Genomic DNA, 20,483 nt, shown 5'->3' with positions numbered 1-20,483 from the left:
TCCAGTGCAGAGAATGTGCTGTTAAAGGTCTGTGGCATCATACTGTAACACCAACTGAAATACATGCTTCTCAGTTTCGGTCACAGTAGATTTCCCCTTATCATATTTATGAGTGCGCCTGCAGATAAGTAGCTGTCTGTCACAAACTGCTGTTACGTGAATTATATATGTATATATATATATATATTTTAAAAAGCCAATTAATTTCAAATGAATTAAAAGTGAACTGACTTTAATACAGCACGTTATGTGTGTGTGTGTATATACTGGGGGTCTTGCCAACATGGGAGGGACCGGACTGTCAAGTGGACAGCTCTCGAGCCCGCTCGCCCGCCCACCGCGCGCCACTCCACACCGGGTGCAGCGCGTGAGGTTGATGCCAGGCAGAGATAGATGGATTGGCGAGGGAGGATAAACCTGCACGGTGACACAACTAGAGTAAAGAGGAGGCGTTTGATGAGTGAGAGAAAACTGAGAGAGTTACGGAACAAATATAGAGGAGAGAGGAACGGGGAAAAGCAGGAATCCTCCTGCTGACTGGTTCCTGTCTGCCCGCACCGATGTCCAAGGCCCGTCCGGTGACAGCAGAATACAACCAACCGAGATAGAGCGCACGGAAACGGCCACTGGGGTGGAAAGCTTCGGGGAACCGCTGGAGCTCTTCTCTGTAACTGAGAGTGAGTTACATTTAAACTTCAAACTCTACATTTTATATGACATTTCCGGCGTGTAAAGTGCCTCGAAGCTCAGCGTCTGCTCGAGCTGCTCGTCTCTCTCTCGCTCTGTTTATATTTTCTTTCATACTGCGACATTAGTCCACCGCTGCCAATTAGTCACAGGACGCACGACGGGCGCGCGCGCACCCGCACAAAACTGACCGCTCGTGCGTCAGGATGGCCAAAGCGGATTCGGCTGCTACAGCCGGCAGATGTTACCACGCGGAGGCTTTAAATACTGTATTAATTATTCAAAGTAACATAATTACACCACAGATAGATAGATGGAATATAACCTATGTGAAGGGGAAAAAAATAAATACATTGGCACGATAAGCCCAGAAGTATGACCGACCCAAATAACGTATAATATAATAACGTTTTTTTTTTTGTGTTTTTTTTTTTCACCTTCGGTGCTCACAGTATGTGATAAAGCCACAGTTATTGTTTATATTCATATTGCCTGTCTTTAAGTAATACTGCTTAAACATAGGCTAATTAAAAAGAAATTTCATTGGCAAGTATGTTTGCAACCCAATGTTAACAACATATGTGTAACTCGTGTGTTATCATTTTCAAATATTAGAAAAATGAATGGATCATTTAATACCACTGTGTTATCTGTGCTTTATTTCATATGTTTTCTCTCTTGTCAGTTTTCCCAGTGACAGCTCCAGCAGTCCAAGAGCACCATTCTTAAGCCTAATCTAGTGGTTAATGGCTTTCATAGTCATTGCTCAGTGTTCATATTTTGTGCAGCTTGCACTGGCTTTGAAAAGCTAATCTGTCCCTGTTATAAGCCCATTGGTTGGCTTGCCATCTGGGCTGTATTATAGTAGAGAGGAGAGGGCATTTGAATAATTGATATTTAGCTATTTATAGGAGGATTATTCTCTTCATGTTGCACCAGTCTATCTATCTGTATTTCTATCTATCTGTATTTCTATCTATCTATCTATCTATCTATCTATCTATCTATCTATCTATCTATCTATCTATCTATCTATCTATCTATCTATCTATCTATCTATCTGCCTGGTTTTTTGGGGGATGTAAAATTATGTGTGTGTTTGTGTAAGTACCTGCGTGTGTTCATATTTTCTGTATTTTCCCCTACCTCCTGTACCTCTGTCAGTCCTTACATCTGTTCAGTGAGCTGTAGTGTAGCCATCTGAAGTGGATTAGCGGTGTTATCAAAGCTAAGTAGGACTACTGTTCACGTACACACACATGGATGCGTGTGCACACACACACACACACACACACACACTCTTGCATATGCACACACACATACACGCACACTACATACATGCTGCTCTCACTCTATTTCACTCCACAAGGACCATTGACCATTGTTAGCCCTCTCTCAAGCCTCTTTCGCTTTTGTGCAAAAGTGTGTGTGTGTGTGTGTGTGTGTGTGTGTGTGTGTGTGTGTGTGTGTGTGTGTGTGTGTGTGTGTGTGCGTGTGTGTGCGCGCGTGTGTGTGTGCGTGTGTGTGTGTGTGTGTTTGATGGTAAACACTCTGATCAAACAGTGCTTAACAAGCTGCCTGAACTGATAACAGAGAGAGGAGGAAGAGAGGATGAGAGAGGAATGGAGAGGAAGGAAAAAGGGGGATCGGGGCAGAAATGAGGTTACACAGTGATATACAATAGGAACTGGGATGTGTGTTTTTGATCTTGATTAAACAGTGAGATGTACTGTCATTTAGAAGCCTGGCATTCACTGGTCTCCACTTTACAAGCTTTTCCAGGAATTGTAGAAAGGCCATGCAGCATTAAATCCTGAGAGTGTAGTAAGCACCTAAAATTTCCATCATTTAATGTTCTGTAATTTTTTTTTCCCCCTAAACTTTTGTTATTGTGAAGGATCCACATCTGTGCACATTCATCTTCCTCCATTTTCTCACATATATTTTTCAGGGATGTTTGTGCTGTCTAAGACAACACACATTCAAGCACAACAGGAAAGACAGCCTGAAGAGAGGAGGCTGATATGTGACAAAGATCATGAGCCAGATGTTAACCCTTCCATTAGGTCTTAGTCGGGGCTGCAGAGTGCCGTTTCCTTCGGTGATGTGAATATCAACCCGACTGTTGAAAGACTGCTGAAACTGATCTTTTCTGAGCTTCTAGCCAAACTTACTCTCTTTAACACTGTCATAATGAATGCTTATTTTATGCAACTACATTGCAGCTGTTTCTTTTTTCTATTAAAGTGGGAGTGATTGTGTCCTGCAATAGACCAGTGACCTGTTTTGCTGTCCAGGTAATATTCCATCCGTGTTATTGTGATGAGCAACTATTCACGATCAACCCAGTGTAGTCACAGAGAAACAGAAATATTTTCCTAGTGCCCAACCCACGACTCCCACCAACAGCCTGAGATGTGCTTCTGAGATCTGTGCCCTTACTGGAGTGCACTAGAAGTGAATGGTATTGAACTAAAAATGACATTGGAAAAAAAAAGTAAAAGCACCTAGACTGCACAATCCACATAAAACTCTACAAATCATTATAATAAGATGTGCTTCTTCTTTATACGGTCGTGCCAGTAAAACTCATTCTGTTGCTTTTGATTGTATTTAAATACAAGCATTTGATGCTTTAAGAACTACAAACAAAATCTCCATTATATGTATATTTTAATTTGAGAGTCCTTAACCTTAGGTGAAGGACTGTAGAACTATGAACTGTATTTGGCTGCAAAACACTTGCAACTATTCAAAATAACACAAATGCCACCAACAATAATCCTTATTCTGTCTCTTTGTGTCCCTTATGTCTCTCTGCAGTGATGGATTCACCCACAGATCTTTTTGATGATTCTGCTCCCCAGATACATACATTTGCTCCCACTCTCAACTCCTCAGATCTCCCTGGAATTCATCCTCAGGCTGGTGCCGACCGCCTTACTCCTGCTTTTAGACCCCCTGGCTTCCCCCTGATCCACCATCTCCTTCAGCCAGGTGGAGGCCCCAGGAGGATTGGAGGGTTACTGAACACCAGCCTGAGTACCCACAGACACCTGGAGGACAGAAATATGGAGGATGATGAAGGAGAGAGGGACGAACATATGGAGCAAAGAATGGAAGGTGGAGATGAGGGAGCGATGGAGGGAAAGGACAACTTGTTGGCGGTTAAGAAGAGGCACAATGATGCAGCCCTCGCAGCAGAGTGGAGTCAAGACATCCTGAAAGTGAAGAGGATGAAGCTCGAAAACCGACAGCGAGATGGAGAGACAGATGAGGGAGGCAAGCAAGGAGGGAGGGAAGGGAGGAGGAGGGAAAGGGAAGAGCTGAAAGAACAGCTGGAGGAGGCAAGAGAGAGACTGCAGGCTCTGCAGGAGAAAGTGTGGAGAGCTTTTGGGGAAAAGCACATGGCAGAGGAGGAGAAGAAAAGGAAGCGCAGAAACAGAAGCAGTGGTGGAGTTGATGGAAGAGAAGAAGATGTGGGGATAATGGAGGAGGAGGACATTACAGAAGGGATGTACGATGAAGAGGACACTGATGGTGGAGAGATGGAAAAGGAGTCATTTTCCCTGCTTTCTGAGTCCCCTTTTGACAGCTTCCACAAACGGAAAGACGAGCTGCAAAAAGACAGAGAAGGAAGGATGGAGAGAGGAAGAGGAGGAGGGTTGCACTTGGATGGTGTGATGGAGGGATCGGGGTTGTGGTTGGACTGCGGAGGGTTGGTCAGAGGAGACTGGGATATAGGGATAGATGATGAGAGCGAGGAGGGAGGGCAGAAGTTTGCTCAGGCGCTGAAGCTGGAGTTGGGCAGTGCTGTGGCCCGGGTCATTGACCGAGTTCTCCGCCTTTACACCGAGATGACAGATTTCACTCCTTCCTCTCCTCCTGCTGCTATCTCATTTCTCCCATCTGATCCAGGAAGTGACGGAGGGAAGGAGAAGGCGGTGTGGATGGGGCTATTAACAAGAGGAAGACGAGAAGAAACAACGAGTGACAAGGAGGAGAAAACAAGAGGGCAGGAGGGAGAAAGAGAGAAGCAGCTCCATAAGATGAGCAACGGGGGCGCCCTGCCCCCTCGGCCACTACGTCGAACTGAACCGTCAGATCTAGCGATGCCATTGGCTCTTCAAAGGTCACCTGACACACGAAAGGCCTACCCACTCCTTGGCCCACCTCTCCCCACTCACCTCAATCCCTCTCACCCAAACCTCTCCCTGCACCACCCTTCTTTGCCTCGTCCCCCTCCTCTTTCTCACCCTCCCCTCTTACCTCCAGCTTCGCAGCCCAAGGACCACTCCTCCTCTTCCTCCTTTCACCCATCTTCAACCTCCTCCTCTTCTTCCTCATCTTCTTTCCCTGCACCTCCCCCTCCTCCCCCGCCTCCCCCTCCTCCTCTCCCTCTCCCCTTGCTCCACTACTCCATGCAGCAGCTTTTCTCCCGCTCACTTCACCACCCTCAACTCCCCCACCTCCCATCATCCCGCAAAGACTACTTGAACTCTGACCCTTTTTTGGAGTTCTCTTCTCACCCCTCGTCTCACCCCACCTTTCCCCCACTCCCCTTGCTCGGTCACCTGGACCCGTCACTTGCACGCCACGTGCACGGGGGGAGAGAGAGGGAGAGAGTGATGAGGGGAGATGGAGGCATGAGAGGAGGAGGAGGAGGGATGGACGGAGGAGAGCTGTACCTGACTGCCGGGGGGATATCCTTTTGTCAGCATGCTGGAAAGAAGCATTGTGAGAGGTGTGTGCGTGTGCGTGTGTGTGTGTGTGTGTGTGTGTGTATGTAAACATGTATCTCCTTAACTGGCCTCATGTGTACACCCAAGAGGGCTTGTCTCCCTGCCATCTGAAGAAAGCCAAGCTCATGTTCTTCTACACACGCTATCCCAGCTCCAACACGCTCAAGACATATTTCCCTGACGTCAAGGTGTGTGTACACGAGCTCAGTGCTGGAACAAACAGCGTTCAGTTCAGAGTTAACAGGGTGCAACTGATTCTTTTTTGACACATATCAAAGTCAGATTCTGATATATCAGCCACTATTTGTGTTTTACCTCTCGTATATTAACTTTGAAATTTTTTCAAGTTTGGACACACCTGCTCACTCAAGGTTTTATTTACTTGCCATTTTCTACATTGTAGAACAATATGAAAGACATCACAGCTATTCCATATTATGGTGAGAACAGCTCAACTAAGTAAATTGACTGTCCATCATTTCTTTAAGACAGGAAGGTCGGTCAGTCCATACAACTGCAAAGGCCTTAAAGGTGTCTTTAAATGCATCATAAAAAAGCATCAAACATAGATAAGTACATTAGACTTAACAGCTTCTTTTTGGAGGAAAATGGAGGAAAATATCAGGCCTCCATGGTCACATGGCTGAAAGAAGATAGTACTGAAGGAGACCAACGTGAAGAAGACAGCTGTGTACAGTTCAGTATGAAGTAAGCATCACAAAGGATGGACATTAGAGCAGTGGATATCAGGGCTGTGGTCTGGTGAGTCTAAATTTGAGAGTGGTGGGCTCCAACCTCAGTGTATGTGTGTAACACGGAGAAGATGAGCTGATCCCTGAATGTGTGGTTGCCACCATGTGGGCTTTTCTGATTACACTGCTGGCAGTTCATTCATAATTCAAGACAGCACTTAACCAGCATTTAGTTTGCACTTCGTAGCTCCATTGTTTGTGCTTAACAAGACGTCTGCAAGATCTTTATTTGTCCAAGAAGAAGTGATGAGGCGCTGCTTCAGATAACCTACTCCAAGCAAAGTATATGTGTTTTGAAAAACCTAAAATGTTTTGCTGTCTTTGTTTCTTTATTATCTTTGTTTCCTAACTACTTAAATTCAAAGGTATTATAGTTGTGATGTCTTCAGGATTTTGCTGCAATGTAATAAATGATCAAGACAAAAAGAAGGAAAGAGAAGTCTTTCCCGTGAGTAGCCAGTTTGTCCAAACTTTTGAGTAGTGTTTTAATCTTGTAGCCGACCCATATTGTTGTGTGGTTTGATTTGATAGATTGCATTTTACAATTGCTTGTGAGAGTTTTTTTTTTAATAACATACTTCAAAATAAATCCAGTAGAGTCCATATAATATTTTTAACGAAATAAAAACATGCAGGTCACGCATACACATGTATGTGTTCTCAGATTTTATTTTTTTGCATTTAAATTTTGCGGAGTTGTTTAGTTTGTTGCTGTAAGGATTTGCTGTTGTGACATTTCCTGAAAACTGCATTGGCCCCGTACGGGGATCGAACCCGCGACCTTGGCGTTATTAGCACCACCAACTGAGCTAACTGGCCATGTACTACTGTGCATGTGCAACTGTTTAACTGTGCAAAAGTTAATTATAGCAGCATATTTAAAAATTTTTTTTTAATAGTAAGACCTACTTGTGCGGCCAAAGCCAGCAGACAGCCTGAAGCTGCTAAGTAGACTTGAAAACAGAAATGGCCCGTACGGGGATCGAACCCGCGACCTTGGCGTTATTAGCACCACGCTCTAACCAGCTGAGCTAACCGGCCCGTTTGTAGTAGGTCAACGTCGCCGATTGGTGGCGATCGCTGATAACGTTTTAATGTGTGTATGTCGTTTATGTTAGATTTGCGTAGGTAGTTACTCCATCCACTGAAATAATAATAACGAGCCTACTGCTTGATTAAAATACTGGTTACTTTTTCTATAAAAGGTGCTACTATCTTACCATCTGATAGTACAGTTTGTTATAAATGACAGTAACAAGTGGAATGTTTCTATGAATAAAACAAATGATCCATTCAGCACTTAAAATGTGCTGCAATTACTTATTATTACTGGGCTGATAAAATCTCTAATAATGCAGTATTAGCTGATATAATCTGCAAGCTTACAGTGCCCAAGTCCAGAATTTACATTAGCAAAACATTTAGATTAGGTTATATATTTGAATGATTGCTAGAAGAGAAAAGGTGAGAAATACACTGTGTATCATAATAATAATAATAATAATAATTTAATTTGGTGATCACAAACAAATCATGTTATCAGGGGTCATCAAAACTCAATTAAGTCAAGCACATCACTGTAAATGCTCAAAGAAATAGCATTGTAAGCCCTCTTCTCTTGCTGTCCTCACCTGCTCACTTCCTCTCCTGTCATCCATGGTCTAGTTTAATCGCTGTGTGACCTCCCAGATGATTAAATGGTTCAGTAACTTCAGAGAGTTCTTCTACATCCAGATGGAGCGCTTTGCACGCCAGGCTGTCCGCGAGGCTCTCACCCGGTTGGTTTGGGTTGGCACTGGTTCATGTTAAACTCATTTTATTTGCAAGACTTCCATTGTTTTAGTGGGCCTTATGAGAGCAAACATGTTGCCCTAGAACTGTTAGATTAGCTGACATAAAGTCTGACTTATGCATCACATGGCGTGCATGGTTGGTCAGTTTTTTTAGGCAGGGAATTACAAATCACACGATTGACTTGTGCCCAGCACGAAGCATTGGGGTTTCCTCTGTGACAGTCAGTCATTCAGTTCTATTGGAATCAAGGATGCCATTTGCAGCCAGAAAATGGTTGCCTGGGTTTATTTATATTGCTTGATTGAAGAGGTTGGAAGGGTATATAGATAAAAATACATGTTATACATATTAAATATATATATTTTGACCATCAACTGTTGTCTGTGAGTGGTCAGTGGTTCATGGTTGATGTGAACTCGTAATTGTAGGGAGTAAAACAAATAGCAATGGGCATAAAACATGGTTGCAAAATACAAAAAATATTGAAGCTATTGTGCAAATAGCGCATGACTATCTTCATTGGGTTTTTTTTTATAACCTTTATTTAAATGTGTCTGTTTGTCTCTGTGACACAGGGATGGTGCATCTCGTATTGGCCGAGAGAGTCAGCTGCGAGTGGGCCGTGATACGGAGCTTTACCGCATACTGAACATGCACTACAATAAAAGTAACATCTACCAGGTGAGGAGACCCTAGTTACAGCTTTCAGCCTATTAGTTGTATAACTGGGCACAGTCCTTGGGTGGGAATATGAACAATGTGCTGCCCTCAATACAGCGCTAATGGATTATGGACCTTTATTGTCCATTGGTATAATTTTGATTGGTATAATTCTTTAAACACAGGAGCTCAGCAAGCCAGCAATAAATAATTTATAATTAATGGAATTATATCAGAAAAAGGACTTGTATCTTAAAGTGCAGTCTGCAGTGGCCTTGGATGATGTAGTGCAGGATGATTTGGACTCTGTTGGACAGCGTCATTGACGCTGTGAATGATGCTGATTGGCTGGTGTCAGAGCATACCTTGATGCTAACAGGGATAGATAGTAGATATCCATTCTTCTTTATTGCTGCTTTTCGGTGTCTCTCTTTGAATTACAGCCAGGTGATTGGGCCTGAGTCCAGGTCAACTGAGTACAGCTCTTAAAAATATTTAATGGTTGTATTGAGCCATTCTTATTGAAAATGAACAGTCCAGCTAAGTGCAAACCAAGTGGGTATCGTTGGAGAATATTGCAGGAGTCAAGCTGCTCTGGTCTTCAGGTATCAATAAACTGCCAGACATGAACTCTGAAGCGCTGAATGAAGCACTGATCTGTTAATTGGCAAGCTCCGAGTGGCTGGTAACCCCCCCCCCTCCCAAAAAAAGGAAAAAAAACATGAAGGTACATAATAAAGACAAACTGTGCAACTGAAATGAAAAGTACTGGTGTAAGGTTTGCTCTTGCTTGGGGTGATTTTTCTATTATTTAGTTCAACATGCTATTACCTTTAGTGTGCATAAAAGTAGTTTTACTTGTCTGTGGTTGTACATCAAAAGGAAAACACTGTTATATCTCACTGCACCGCTGAAGGACACACACTATAATAAAACAATCTTCACACATTAGTTTTGACAGATTTTTACACAGAGTGTCAAATTCTAAAGATGATGATTCATTTTGTCACTCAAGGTGATCTGTTATTCGTTAAACGCCATTGGATTTAAAAAGGAATTGGAAATACTAGAACTCCAGTGGCCACAATGTATCAAAAGTTCAGGCTGCGCCAGTGTTGAAAAACTAAACTCGTTTGTGGTTGTGAAAACAAAGTCACAAGGCTGCTTGAGTTTGAAAAGTCACTCTCAGCTACGCATTTTTTTGTGAGTTTATATTTGACTGGGCCTCAGCTCCAGTTAAGTTGTGTGGAGCTCTGCTGCGAATAGATCTTTTTGGTTTCTAACATTTTTTTTTTTTTTTTTGTCATAGCAGGGAAAGCATAGCTCTAAATATTAACAATAAGAGAGCTCTTCTCAGGTCGCTGGCATTGTGCATAGTCCATGGTTTTCATTTTCTCTGCACACTAATGATAAGTCTTGACTGCATGCTGTGAAAGGGCCAAACTCCACGTAATGATAAAGCTGTCTGCTTTGACAGGTGCAATAAAACAAACAGGAGAATCAGAGACAATCAAAGTCACAGTCTGTATTTCACCAAAGTGATCCCATCACACAAAATGAGTGAAAACACCTGTGAGCCTACTGGATGAAACATTCTTCTCATTATGCTGCAGTTTTTGTAAGGAGAGTGTGACAAGTTTTAAATAAATTTGTTCTTACAGACATGATTTCAACTGGTAGGTGGATATGGGGGCCGGCAGGTCCAGGTTCCATCACTAAACTAGGCATTCTGCTTTCTCAGTCAAGTTGAGAGTGGAAGTTTGTTTCTGAAAGCTTCCAGAAGAGTGCTTCATAAACATTTCTTCTCTGACATTCACATTTTTGTCTGCAGGTTCCAGAGAGGTTCATCGAAGTGGCTGAAGTGGCTCTGAGAGAGTTTTACTCAGCCATTTGGACTGGGAGAGACAGCGACCCCTGCTGGAAGAAAGGAATATATAAAATTATCTGTAAACTTGACAGCCCTCTACCAGATGCGTTCAGACTGCCAGGCTGTCCGGTTGGCTAATGATTGGACCGCTTTCTTGTGGTCCGTGTGCACAAATGCATGCACAAACATGATTTTACTAATATAACACATATGCATTAAATCATTCAGAAACTGTTACATTTCTGACTGTTCAGACTGGTATGTGGCTATCCAGAAGATCATTTAGAATAAAAGCATTTTGACTGACATGCAGAGGAATACATATACTCTCTCAAATAGACGGGCACGTTTGTTATACAGGCTCAATAGCGCACCCTCGGCACAGCAGTCTTGTGACTGCACTTATCAAGGAACGTGACCGTACCATTGAATTAAAACGGACAGAACAGGATTTCCTTCTCCAAACATTCTTCAGTCAGCTGCCTTGTGAAATCACAGTGATAAAACTATCATTTAAGCGCAACACTCTCTCACAGTAGTTTGCGAAATAGCCACAAAATATAATCTCTTGATTTCATGTCTATGGAAACTAATTTACTCTCTTTGTGTGTTCAGTCAGCCACATAGTAAAGCTTCCAGTTTACAAAAGCAACAGGTTTAGGGTTCAAATTCTGCACTGGCTGCATTACAGGCTGTTTTTTTTTTTTTTTTTTTTTAAACAAAACACTTGTTTTCCCTCACATTACCTCACAGCTGCTGTTTGGTTTGGTTTAAGGACAGTCTCATAAAAAAAAAAAAAAAAAAAGACAACTTTTACATCCATCTTCACGAGCGCAGCGATCGCAGCTAGTGGCTGTTCCGTTAGCTGGCTGCCGTTTTGAGATGTGTTGCCCAAATGGCCTCACATCCATTAAGAATGCTGTTCTACACTTGACCACAGTGCTGCTGGGAACTAGACACAAATACGCTCTGACACAGAGGCCACAATCTGAGTGCATTTCCATCTTTTAAGAAACCGGTAACCGGCTCCACCTTCACTCTGAACAATGAGCAGTGCAGCTATTAAGAAAATGCCTGCTAAACATTTTAATTATAAAGCACTAATATTGCTGTGTGAACAGCAACAATCGTGCACAAACAGCCCGTAACAACCCCACCCAAACATTTTAGGGCCGCCCTCCCTCAGTGGCGTTCATCGTGAAATGACCTTTTACCGTTGCCTCGTGCGTGGGCTTCTCCATCAGGGTCTTATCCCTTATTTTCATTTTCTCTCCAACAACACGAGACCGTCGCGTTTCGTCTGAAGTCGATTTTTTAAAATTGGTTTAGATTTTGAAAATGAAGTTGACCTTGTTTCGCAGCACAGTTTGGTCAGTGGCTTCTTTTGGTCGTACCCCTCTGATCTCTCTGTTCACGATTAAATTATTATCAAGCTTTTGTACATGCAATCAAATAATAACAGCGGTTCTTTCAAGAAGGATGTTATATTGAATTTAAAACAGTATAATTAATGTTTTGTTCTTTCCTTGATGTGCTCTTATTGTTGATATATTTACGTATGTTTTTGACTTCTTTTAAAGTGTTGCTAAACTAAATAGGCCACTTGCACAATAAGTATATATAATTATATACGGTATATATATATCAACGTTTGTTTTCCAAAAGGGGGAAACTTTCGCTCTCTCCACTGTATATCACGACTCTTATCCAGAGGACGGATGGGTTTCTGTTCAAGAAAATGCTGACTGACAGCCTCGAACTATCTGTGATGTGTTTTGAAGTGCATGTTTCCTAGATTTGCGTTTTTTGCTTTGTAATCTTTTATGTTGCTCTCTTTTATATTGTACATACTGTATTCTTTACTGTAGATCTGTGCCTCGTTCAGACTTTGGTGAATTTTGATGTTTAAACTTATCATGAATTAAAGACATACAAGGCTTGTGTTGTGATGTGTGGATACCTGCTCACACACACACACAAACGCACAAAGAGAAGCACTCTGGTGTTCAGGTCCTGGGGTCCAACATTCGTGCCAGCATGCATTAATCCTTCAGTCTAAAAACACCTTCACATGCTCACTGATACTAATACTTTATGATGGCTCTGCCCACCACTAGTCTACCCTCCTGAGACAGCACCACACACACACACACACACACACACACACACATACACACACTGGCATGTCTACTTTTCTTTTCTTTTTTTAGCTTGACAATGAGACCAGTCACATTGGGTGGAATTGGTTAAGAGAAGATACATTCTTCACATAGTCGTTTTATTTTGGTATTTTGAAGGGTTTGTGAGCCTTTCTTTGTTTGCAGTTAGGAATGATTTTCATTTTCTGACTGAAGGAGTCGGGCTTGAATCATGTAACAGTGGTTATGTGTCAGGAATTAGTAAGCTTGTTATTAGTGCAGAGGTGAATCTGACGGGCTTAAAATGTTTTACATATAGCCTATAAAAATGGCACAGTCACAGGACATTTCATCAAAGTCACAAGGTTTCATTAAGCATTCTGGGAAAGAGGCACTGCACACGCGCGCATGCGCGCACAGTGGTCAACTCTAATTCCAGGATGACACACCTCCTAACCCTCACAAAACTCTGAGGAAACTGAGGAAACACAAATATGCAGTATATAGGCCCACTTTTAATATTATCATATTGGGTACCCTATAATCAAGATAATTAGTGCGGAAATATAGGTGTTAAGGTGGGTGAATTACACGTGTCTGCCTGCAGCCTTTTAGTATATCTTTCTGGGTCATCAGGTGAAACCAACTGATTAACCGAAGAAAATCGATATAGGGAGTATAGAGAGTGTGACCAGTAAGCAGTTTTTACGCATTCATACTTAGATACGCTGCGGTAAAACTCGCAGGACGCAGGAGGTAAAATTATTGCTACTCAAACTAGTATCAGGAGGGGATTTTAGACGCAATCACAGTATCACCGGAAATCAATCTGTCTTACAGGTGAGTTGCAGCTGGTTTAAAATATTTTAAATTATGCTTATGAGACATATGAAGAGGTATGAGTGTGTAAGACTGTCTTTATTTTTAATTTAATCGTTTTTTCGACAGTATATCGGCACTTTGTTGTTCAAGGAGTCTATATGCTTTGAACAAACACCCAACACATGTTAATCCTAATGGAAATAATTTTCAGGTCTTCTTATCGAATCATCCACACCCGCGCACTATTTTGTCTCATTCTTAATCGATATGTGCTCGTTGTGTTCTTGACACTACCACGAGTCAACCGCAGTTGCAGCAGACTCTGCATTTTATTTTGAAGGATCTCATCGGAAGTCGTTTGCCTTGTTGTTGCTGCCTTCACGCGGGGTGTCTCTGCAGACGGGACCGGGGCAGCTGGATGATGATGGCGTTAACGAGGCTGCTGCTGCTGCTGGAGTGGGCTCTGTACATCAGCTGTTTCGTCTGTGGGATTGTTACCGCAGCGTCCGTTACCATCGTCCAGGTGACTTTCCCGTTTTACTAACCGTACTGCTGTAGTGTCCATCTTCTTCCGGGTAGACTTTGTAGCGCGTTTGTCTATCCCAGAAAGTTTACTAAAGACGAAACCATAACCTTAAATATTATTTTTTTCTTTTTAAAAATGTCCTTTAACAATAATTTTGTATACAGTGTGTCACAAAATGATCTTGTCGCGCTGATATAGTGGATTTGATGCAGCTGCACATTTTCTGGGTGTTTCACAGTAATTAAAAAAAAAATGACACGCACTTTCACTTTCTGCGGAGTTCCTGCAAACTGAGTCACTGCCGTCGGAGTTTTTTTCTAATTTCTCCGTATTTCGGTAGGTTTTTGTTCTTTTTTTTTAACTCTCTTTTTTCGGACTGCAGGCCATCAGAAGAGCCACTTCTCCAAATTTACCACAGACTTTAGCGAAGTGTCACGTGAACGGTGCTGCGTTGGTTACGTTATCTAACGTTTTTCTGATACTTTATCACCTCTCTCTCTCTCTCTCTCTCTCTCTCTCTCTCTTTCTCTTCTCGGCCAATAAGGAAATGCATATGCGCGTGAAAGTGTGAACGTTCGTGTGAGCGCGCACGGTTTTTACTCTCGACCTCGGATGCTTTGCTTGTCATGTGACCCAATTATGCTCCCCGCTGCTCGCTTATAGGAGTCAGATGCCACAGTTCACGCGTTTCCTCCGTTTAAACAGCGCAGCAGCCAGCAGATCCAAATTCACCCCACCCCCCCTCTCTCTCCCTCTCCCTCTCTCTCACCTTTAGGGTAATTTTGGAGGTCGGTGTATGCTGTATGGGCAGGTCAGCTACAATGCCTCGGTGCAGCTCATCAGAGTCCAGTCGTCCAGCTCCTCATCTCTTTGTTATTTTGTGTCGGCCATATCAGTCATGGTGGCAGTGGTGTGTTTCTCCCTGTCTGTGTACGGGGTGTACGCTTTCTGCACCGACGGGGAAATCAAAAGGTGACCACATGCTGTGTGTTTCTCATGACAAAGCGTTGACCTGCAGTGGAATATTTTGTACACTGTGTTTGTGTTTTCTTATCATCCAAGTTTTCCTTTAAGTGTGCTGCCCGGTGTTGCACTGTGTTTTTGTGCACACTGAACTAAAAAATTGAGCTGTGTAGCTGTAAATCACTTTGTTACTCTGTCATTGTGTCATTCTTTTGAACTTTATTTGCCAGCCATGAGAATAGCTGGCTATTCTCTGCCAGAGGCAGCGTACACCCTGGAGAGGTCGGCAGTCTGTCGCAGGGCGAACACCAAGAGACCCACGACCACTCGCACTCACATTCACACCTACGGGCAATTTAGAATCACCACTTAACCTAACCCCACTAACTGCATGTCTCTGGACTGTGGAGAACCAGAGAGAACCCACACAGACACGGGGAGGACATGCAAACTCCACACAGAAAGGCCCCGCCCACATGGTGGATTCAAACCCAGGACCTTCTTGCTGTGAGGCCACTGTGCTGCAGTTTGAAAGGATGATAAACTTTAATGATAACACAGGGAAATAAACGTTGTTGCAAACAAAACAACTTTAGTCACTCCACAGTTTAACTAACAGGGGAATCTATTTGTTGCACAAATTTCATAATGCAAGTGACTCCTGAAGCTGAATGTAAAGTGATGTTGCATGGTGTCACAGTGATGAGGCACAGAATAAAACAACTCCTCTGTGGAGGTTGCACAACGGTCTCATGACAGTACGGGCTGCAGAGGTGATGCAGAGAAGGGGAGAAAAAAAAAAAAAAAGCATGGGTCATGCCATGTCACGGTAACACAGTCACACGTTAGCCTACATTTTGTATTTTGACATCCTGTCCTCATTTGGCCAAAGGTTGAAATAACACATTATTCTCCTCTTTTCCCTTCACTTCAAAGAGCTCAGTGCTGCTCTCACGCTCTTTCTGTTTTCTTTCCCCCCCCCCCCTCCTCTGCAGGGAGCGCGTGTGGATGAACGTGATTATTGTCGTTTGTGGCATTTTTCTGTTCTTCCTGCTCGTCACTGGCTGCATGTTGAAGATCGGGCGCGACTCTCTCTGCGCCTCCATCGTGCACACCGTTCCCAACGTTACCAGGTGGCCCAGAGTGCACACACACATACACACACACACCCACACACAAACACACCTACACTCAGCCACACCTGTGTGTACGGACATGCACTCACTTGTGAAAATGAAAATGGCATTTGAAACACAGTGAGCGTCACTTTGTGTTTGCCTGCTTTCTGCTTTTCTCCTTTTTTGTGTCTTTGGAAAAAAAAAACAAAAAAAAAACCGATGTCCATCTCCACTCCACACCCACACCTGTCACCACTGTAAATACCCACTTTCTGTTACAACTCTATATTTCATTTTTACCATCCAGTCATTTTACACTGGGCCCATGCCTTTCCTTTTAAAAAATGTCATCAGCACCACCACAGTTTTTTTTTTTTTTTCCATCTCTGGCTGCACTGTAATGCTCTGAAAGGGCGAGCACTTAAAAGAGAAGCAAGGACGTCCATGATGTTGTTAGCTTTTAATTGCTTGTTTTGAGCTCCACTAACTTTGATGTTATTTATATGCTGTAACTGCAGCTTGGCACTGCTTCCTCTGAGGAAACTGCCTGCAGTTTCTTATTTGTTCAGTGACCGATAAGTTTAAGACAAATCCATCACCCAACTGAATAATTGTGTAATATTTTAGCCCCATTTCTCCTGTTGAACATGCAAGTGAATTAAAAGGTAACCCTGGTTTTCTTTTAAACGGTCTAATACACAGTGTGCTTCTGTCTCCAAAGCTGTGATGAAGCCCAGAGTAGAAAATGGGTCAGTCCACTTGAAGGAGGGAGGTTCTACAGCAGTCTGCACAAAGCTGAGGTCAGTCTTTCAGTCACTTATTACTTAACTGCATTGCCAGTTTCTGTAATGCTTAACATTCATCCATCCATCATAATACAAAAGGCTCTGGTGTTTCAAATCATGTTTTATTGCTGTTTTCTACTGATACTAAGTATGAGCCACAAGCTTCAGACTGCTCTAAGCACTCTGTTTCCAGCAGTTTTTTTTTTACTCTTGGCTCTGCATGATGTCAGTGAGACCTGATATCTGTAATATGGTTGCACAGCTATGAGCATAGAAGCCCTAAATGCTGTTCTGACCTTCATTCTGCGAGGGGCAGCCAATCCAAAGAAAGCTGTTTTAAAGAGAGGATGGCCACGAAGGGCCTTTTTCAGATAGTCGATGAACAGAGGGGATGCATCGAGGCTCAGTATAACATAAATAAACATTACTATGAACTGTAAGAAGCTATAAAAGTAGAGTCCAAAAATAGATGAAAGTGAGCATATTGGATCCCACTTAGGTTTCTTTGTATAGTAGCAGCTGATGAAAAGAAGTGAAAGACTAATTGAAACTAGAGCATTACTATATTAGTGTGTTTAGATTCAGATTTTAAAAAAAAAACCCTCCTGTGCAACTTGCATTTCATGTCACTTCCTTCTCAGACGGCAGTATGGGTCAACTTCTTCTTCTGGCTCATCATCGGGGTTCTGGTGGTCATTCAGAGGCGTCAGGGTTCAGGGGTTAAGCTGATTGCCGGCACACCAGCCGGAAGCCTTTTCGGGGATACGAGCGGGACGGCCGAAGAGACCGAGCCATTTTTCAACCGTCCTGGAAGGCCGCAGTGAGGGACGGGTGTGAGCGAGGAGCTACACAAACAACATAAGACAAAGTGATCATGTGGGAGCAGGAGTGGAAAAAGGATAAATCAGGTGTTTCAGTGAGCATCCTTTTGATATTAGAGGGTGTCACAGAAATTAGTATTTGGGTTTAAGAGTATGTAGAAATGCCATAAATCAACTCCCCCATTTGACCAGGATGGGATTTGAATGCACACACACAGAGCACAATGGATTATCAGTCCATCGCCTTAACCACTTGGCCTGTGTGTGTGTGTGTGTGTGTGTGTGTGTGAGTGAGGGCACACTGGAAACTCTGAAGCGCTGTAACTGAATTTACCCGTTTCTCACATCTCACCCACCGCTTCACGTCAAAGTGTGGATTCCTCAGAAATGTTTTTCATTCAGAAAGCGCTTCTGTTCAGTTTGTTTACACCGCCAACAAATGCGAGGGTGTTTATCGCAGGCATTCCTTTTATAATTTAAATGTGCTCAGTTGTACTTTTGATGAGTGCTAGAAATTTTCTACATAAAACACTTTTTTTGTTTTTTTGTTTTTTTTTTACTCATTTCACAAAACCTGTAGCTACAATAGACTATTTTAACACACTTTGTTTTTCTGGACTGTAAAATTCTAACACATTGCTTTCTTCAAATTTTAAGGTGTCCTTATTTTCTGACATCTCATGGCTTCCAAAATCGTTCAGTTATTGATCTGCGTGGCGACGATGTCATTAGAAATGAAATGGACAGAAATAAAAAGAAAAACGTGAAAAACATTTTTGACTGGTTTTCACTCAGTTTCCCTCAATTTAACACTTTATATAACTTGCATTGCTGGAAGGCGCTGGTTGTCCCCTTGCAGGAGCAGTTTTTATGCATTTCTGTAGCACAGATGGTTCAAAGGTTACAGTAAGAAGAAAACACATCAGATCTCATCATAACTGTAAAAATGCTCAAAACAAGCCTCAAGTGTCACATGACACCTGCTGAAAATATATCTTTGTGTCATTCGGTTGGATCAATGCAGCTTGATTCAGTCCGCCTTATTTATGATTGTTTTGATTTGACTTGAAACATTTGTTATATGATCACAGATAGGTAGCTTACAGTGCCGCTCTCTGATCAAACAGCTGAAACATCATGAATGTTTAGATGTGAAAATTTTTCAATTCTAAGCTCAGGCCTCAGGTTCAGTCAGGTGTGCCTCTCAGATACCCGCGTCTGACGCTGCGTTTTGGGATGCTGCACTTTAGTTGCTGACATATTTCAGCCCCTTTGGATTGCAGTCACGCTTTCTGGACCCGTTCATGCGTTCACGGGGAACAGAGAAAAGGATATGTTGAACAATGACTCCCCCTGGAGGCTAATAACAAATAAAGACTCGTGTGTGCCAGGGACGTATTTGTACTGTTGTATGCGTTGAGTTTAATTCAGACTTCTGACGCTGGCAGAAGCACAAATCCACCCTTAGATTTCTGCAAAAGAAGACTGCAAAACTATTTCTAAGATTTCTAGTTTGGACTCTTCATTTCAATAAAGCTGAGGTCTTCCAGATGACTAAAACAGCACAGTTCATCCAGAAGAGACCTGAAAGGTACATTTAAAAGGCCACTGTGTGTTTTACACAAACCTCAAAATGACTGCATTATGCCATCTACTTTCTTCAAAAATAATCATTCCTTAAGACTTTTCTCCCAGTCAGCAGCAGCTGTTCGAAGCATGACCTGAACTGACATTCCCGCCCGAGTATCTGAATGAGGTTGCCACTTCCCTGGCATATCAAAATAGACCCTCTGCACCCACTCTCTTTCCTTAACTGTCTAATCTCTGGATTACCTGACCTTACGTGAGCCTGAGGTAAAAGGTAATCCTCACTGAGGAGAGAGAGAACGGCAAGAAAGAGGGGCACAGATGGAGAAGTGAAAGAAGCAGGAGAGTGTGTTGCATTTTAAAGGGGAAAAAAAAATCCTCAGTGGTCCTTTTAAGACGAGAGAGAGAGAGAGAAAGCACTCTGGAGGACGGCGAGCACTGCCTGCAGCCTGAGTTTCAGAAGAAGGGTCGAGATAAATTTGACTTTGGAGTCTGTGGTAAGACATCATCACCTGTTGCTTTGCTTCTACTCTTTGAGTGTTGATTACAAAAAAAATAAGGTGTCTTTATAGAAATCAGTGTACATGTAAAGAGCAGGAAGAGTTAAAAAAAAAAAATACATGAGGGCTGGAGATCTGTAAGGATACAAGAGAAACGCAGAGGAGCAGTGGACGCTAAGCCACGATAAGCCTCTTTAAGCTACTTCACTTTCCACAGATCAAATGTTCAGTTTTAAACCTGTTGATCTGTGCTGGACTTTTGGCAGCCAGCTATTGATTCACTTTATCTGTGTTTTTGGCAGAAAAGCTCCAGTTTACTGCCAAAGCAGACAGCACAAAATCTGTAAAACAGCGCAGAGTGCTTAAATCTCAGATTTAAATCAGAGAGAGCCCTTCCACTGTCAGCTTTAATGTCACTCAGGCAATCACTGTAGCCTGCCCAGATCCATTCAGTTCTGACCCCTGACCTCCATCCATCCATCCCTGCGCAGGACATGTCTTGCAACCAGTGTGATTCAGTGGTGGTGAGCGTGGAGTCCCTCCTCACCGACGCCAAGAGGATGCAGATGCAGTGCCGCGAACGCAGCGAGCAGCTCTCCGTTGCCACCACGCAGCTGAGGACGGAGTCGGCCGCCCTGAGGGAGCAGTGCGAGGCCGCCCAGCTCGACATGGCCCTGATCCGCCGGCAGCTGGAGGAGCTGAAAGACACCAAAGCCGCCTT

At 42.9% G+C, this 20,483-nt stretch overlaps 2 protein-coding genes and 1 non-coding gene across 3 annotated transcripts; 2 read left to right on the top strand and 1 right to left on the bottom strand.

Annotated features, from left to right (window-relative positions):
• Positions 1-355: 355 nt before the first annotated feature.
• prox3 (prospero homeobox 3) lies at positions 356-12,441 on the top strand. The gene is made up of 6 exons (XM_030722805.1): positions 356-677; positions 3,511-5,390; positions 5,510-5,617; positions 7,847-7,959; positions 8,551-8,656; positions 10,467-12,441. Coding segments are annotated over exons 1-6 (2,382 nt in total). The 5' UTR covers positions 356-676; the 3' UTR covers positions 10,641-12,441.
• Positions 7,149-7,222, bottom strand: trnai-aau (transfer RNA isoleucine (anticodon AAU)). Its single transcript has one exon. It is a non-coding gene; the product is annotated as a tRNA-Ile (tRNA).
• Positions 12,442-13,127: 686 nt separating the features above from the next.
• tmem179ba (transmembrane protein 179Ba) lies at positions 13,128-18,448 on the top strand. The gene is made up of 6 exons (XM_030722524.1): positions 13,128-13,480; positions 13,803-13,985; positions 14,764-14,960; positions 15,947-16,084; positions 16,791-16,869; positions 17,496-18,448. The coding sequence occupies exons 2-6, from the start codon at positions 13,881-13,883 to the stop codon at positions 17,676-17,678; spliced, it is 702 nt and encodes a 233-aa protein (XP_030578384.1). The 5' UTR covers positions 13,128-13,480; positions 13,803-13,880; the 3' UTR covers positions 17,679-18,448.
• The last annotated feature ends 2,035 nt before the right edge of the window (positions 18,449-20,483 follow it).

Source organism: Archocentrus centrarchus (assembly GCF_007364275.1).
Source record: "Archocentrus centrarchus isolate MPI-CPG fArcCen1 chromosome 18 unlocalized genomic scaffold, fArcCen1 scaffold_23_ctg1, whole genome shotgun sequence".
Classification (NCBI taxonomy): domain Eukaryota; kingdom Metazoa; phylum Chordata; class Actinopteri; order Cichliformes; family Cichlidae; genus Archocentrus; species Archocentrus centrarchus.
The sequence above is the reverse complement of the archived record's forward strand: the minus strand, read 5'-3'. Positions and strand labels throughout refer to the sequence as shown.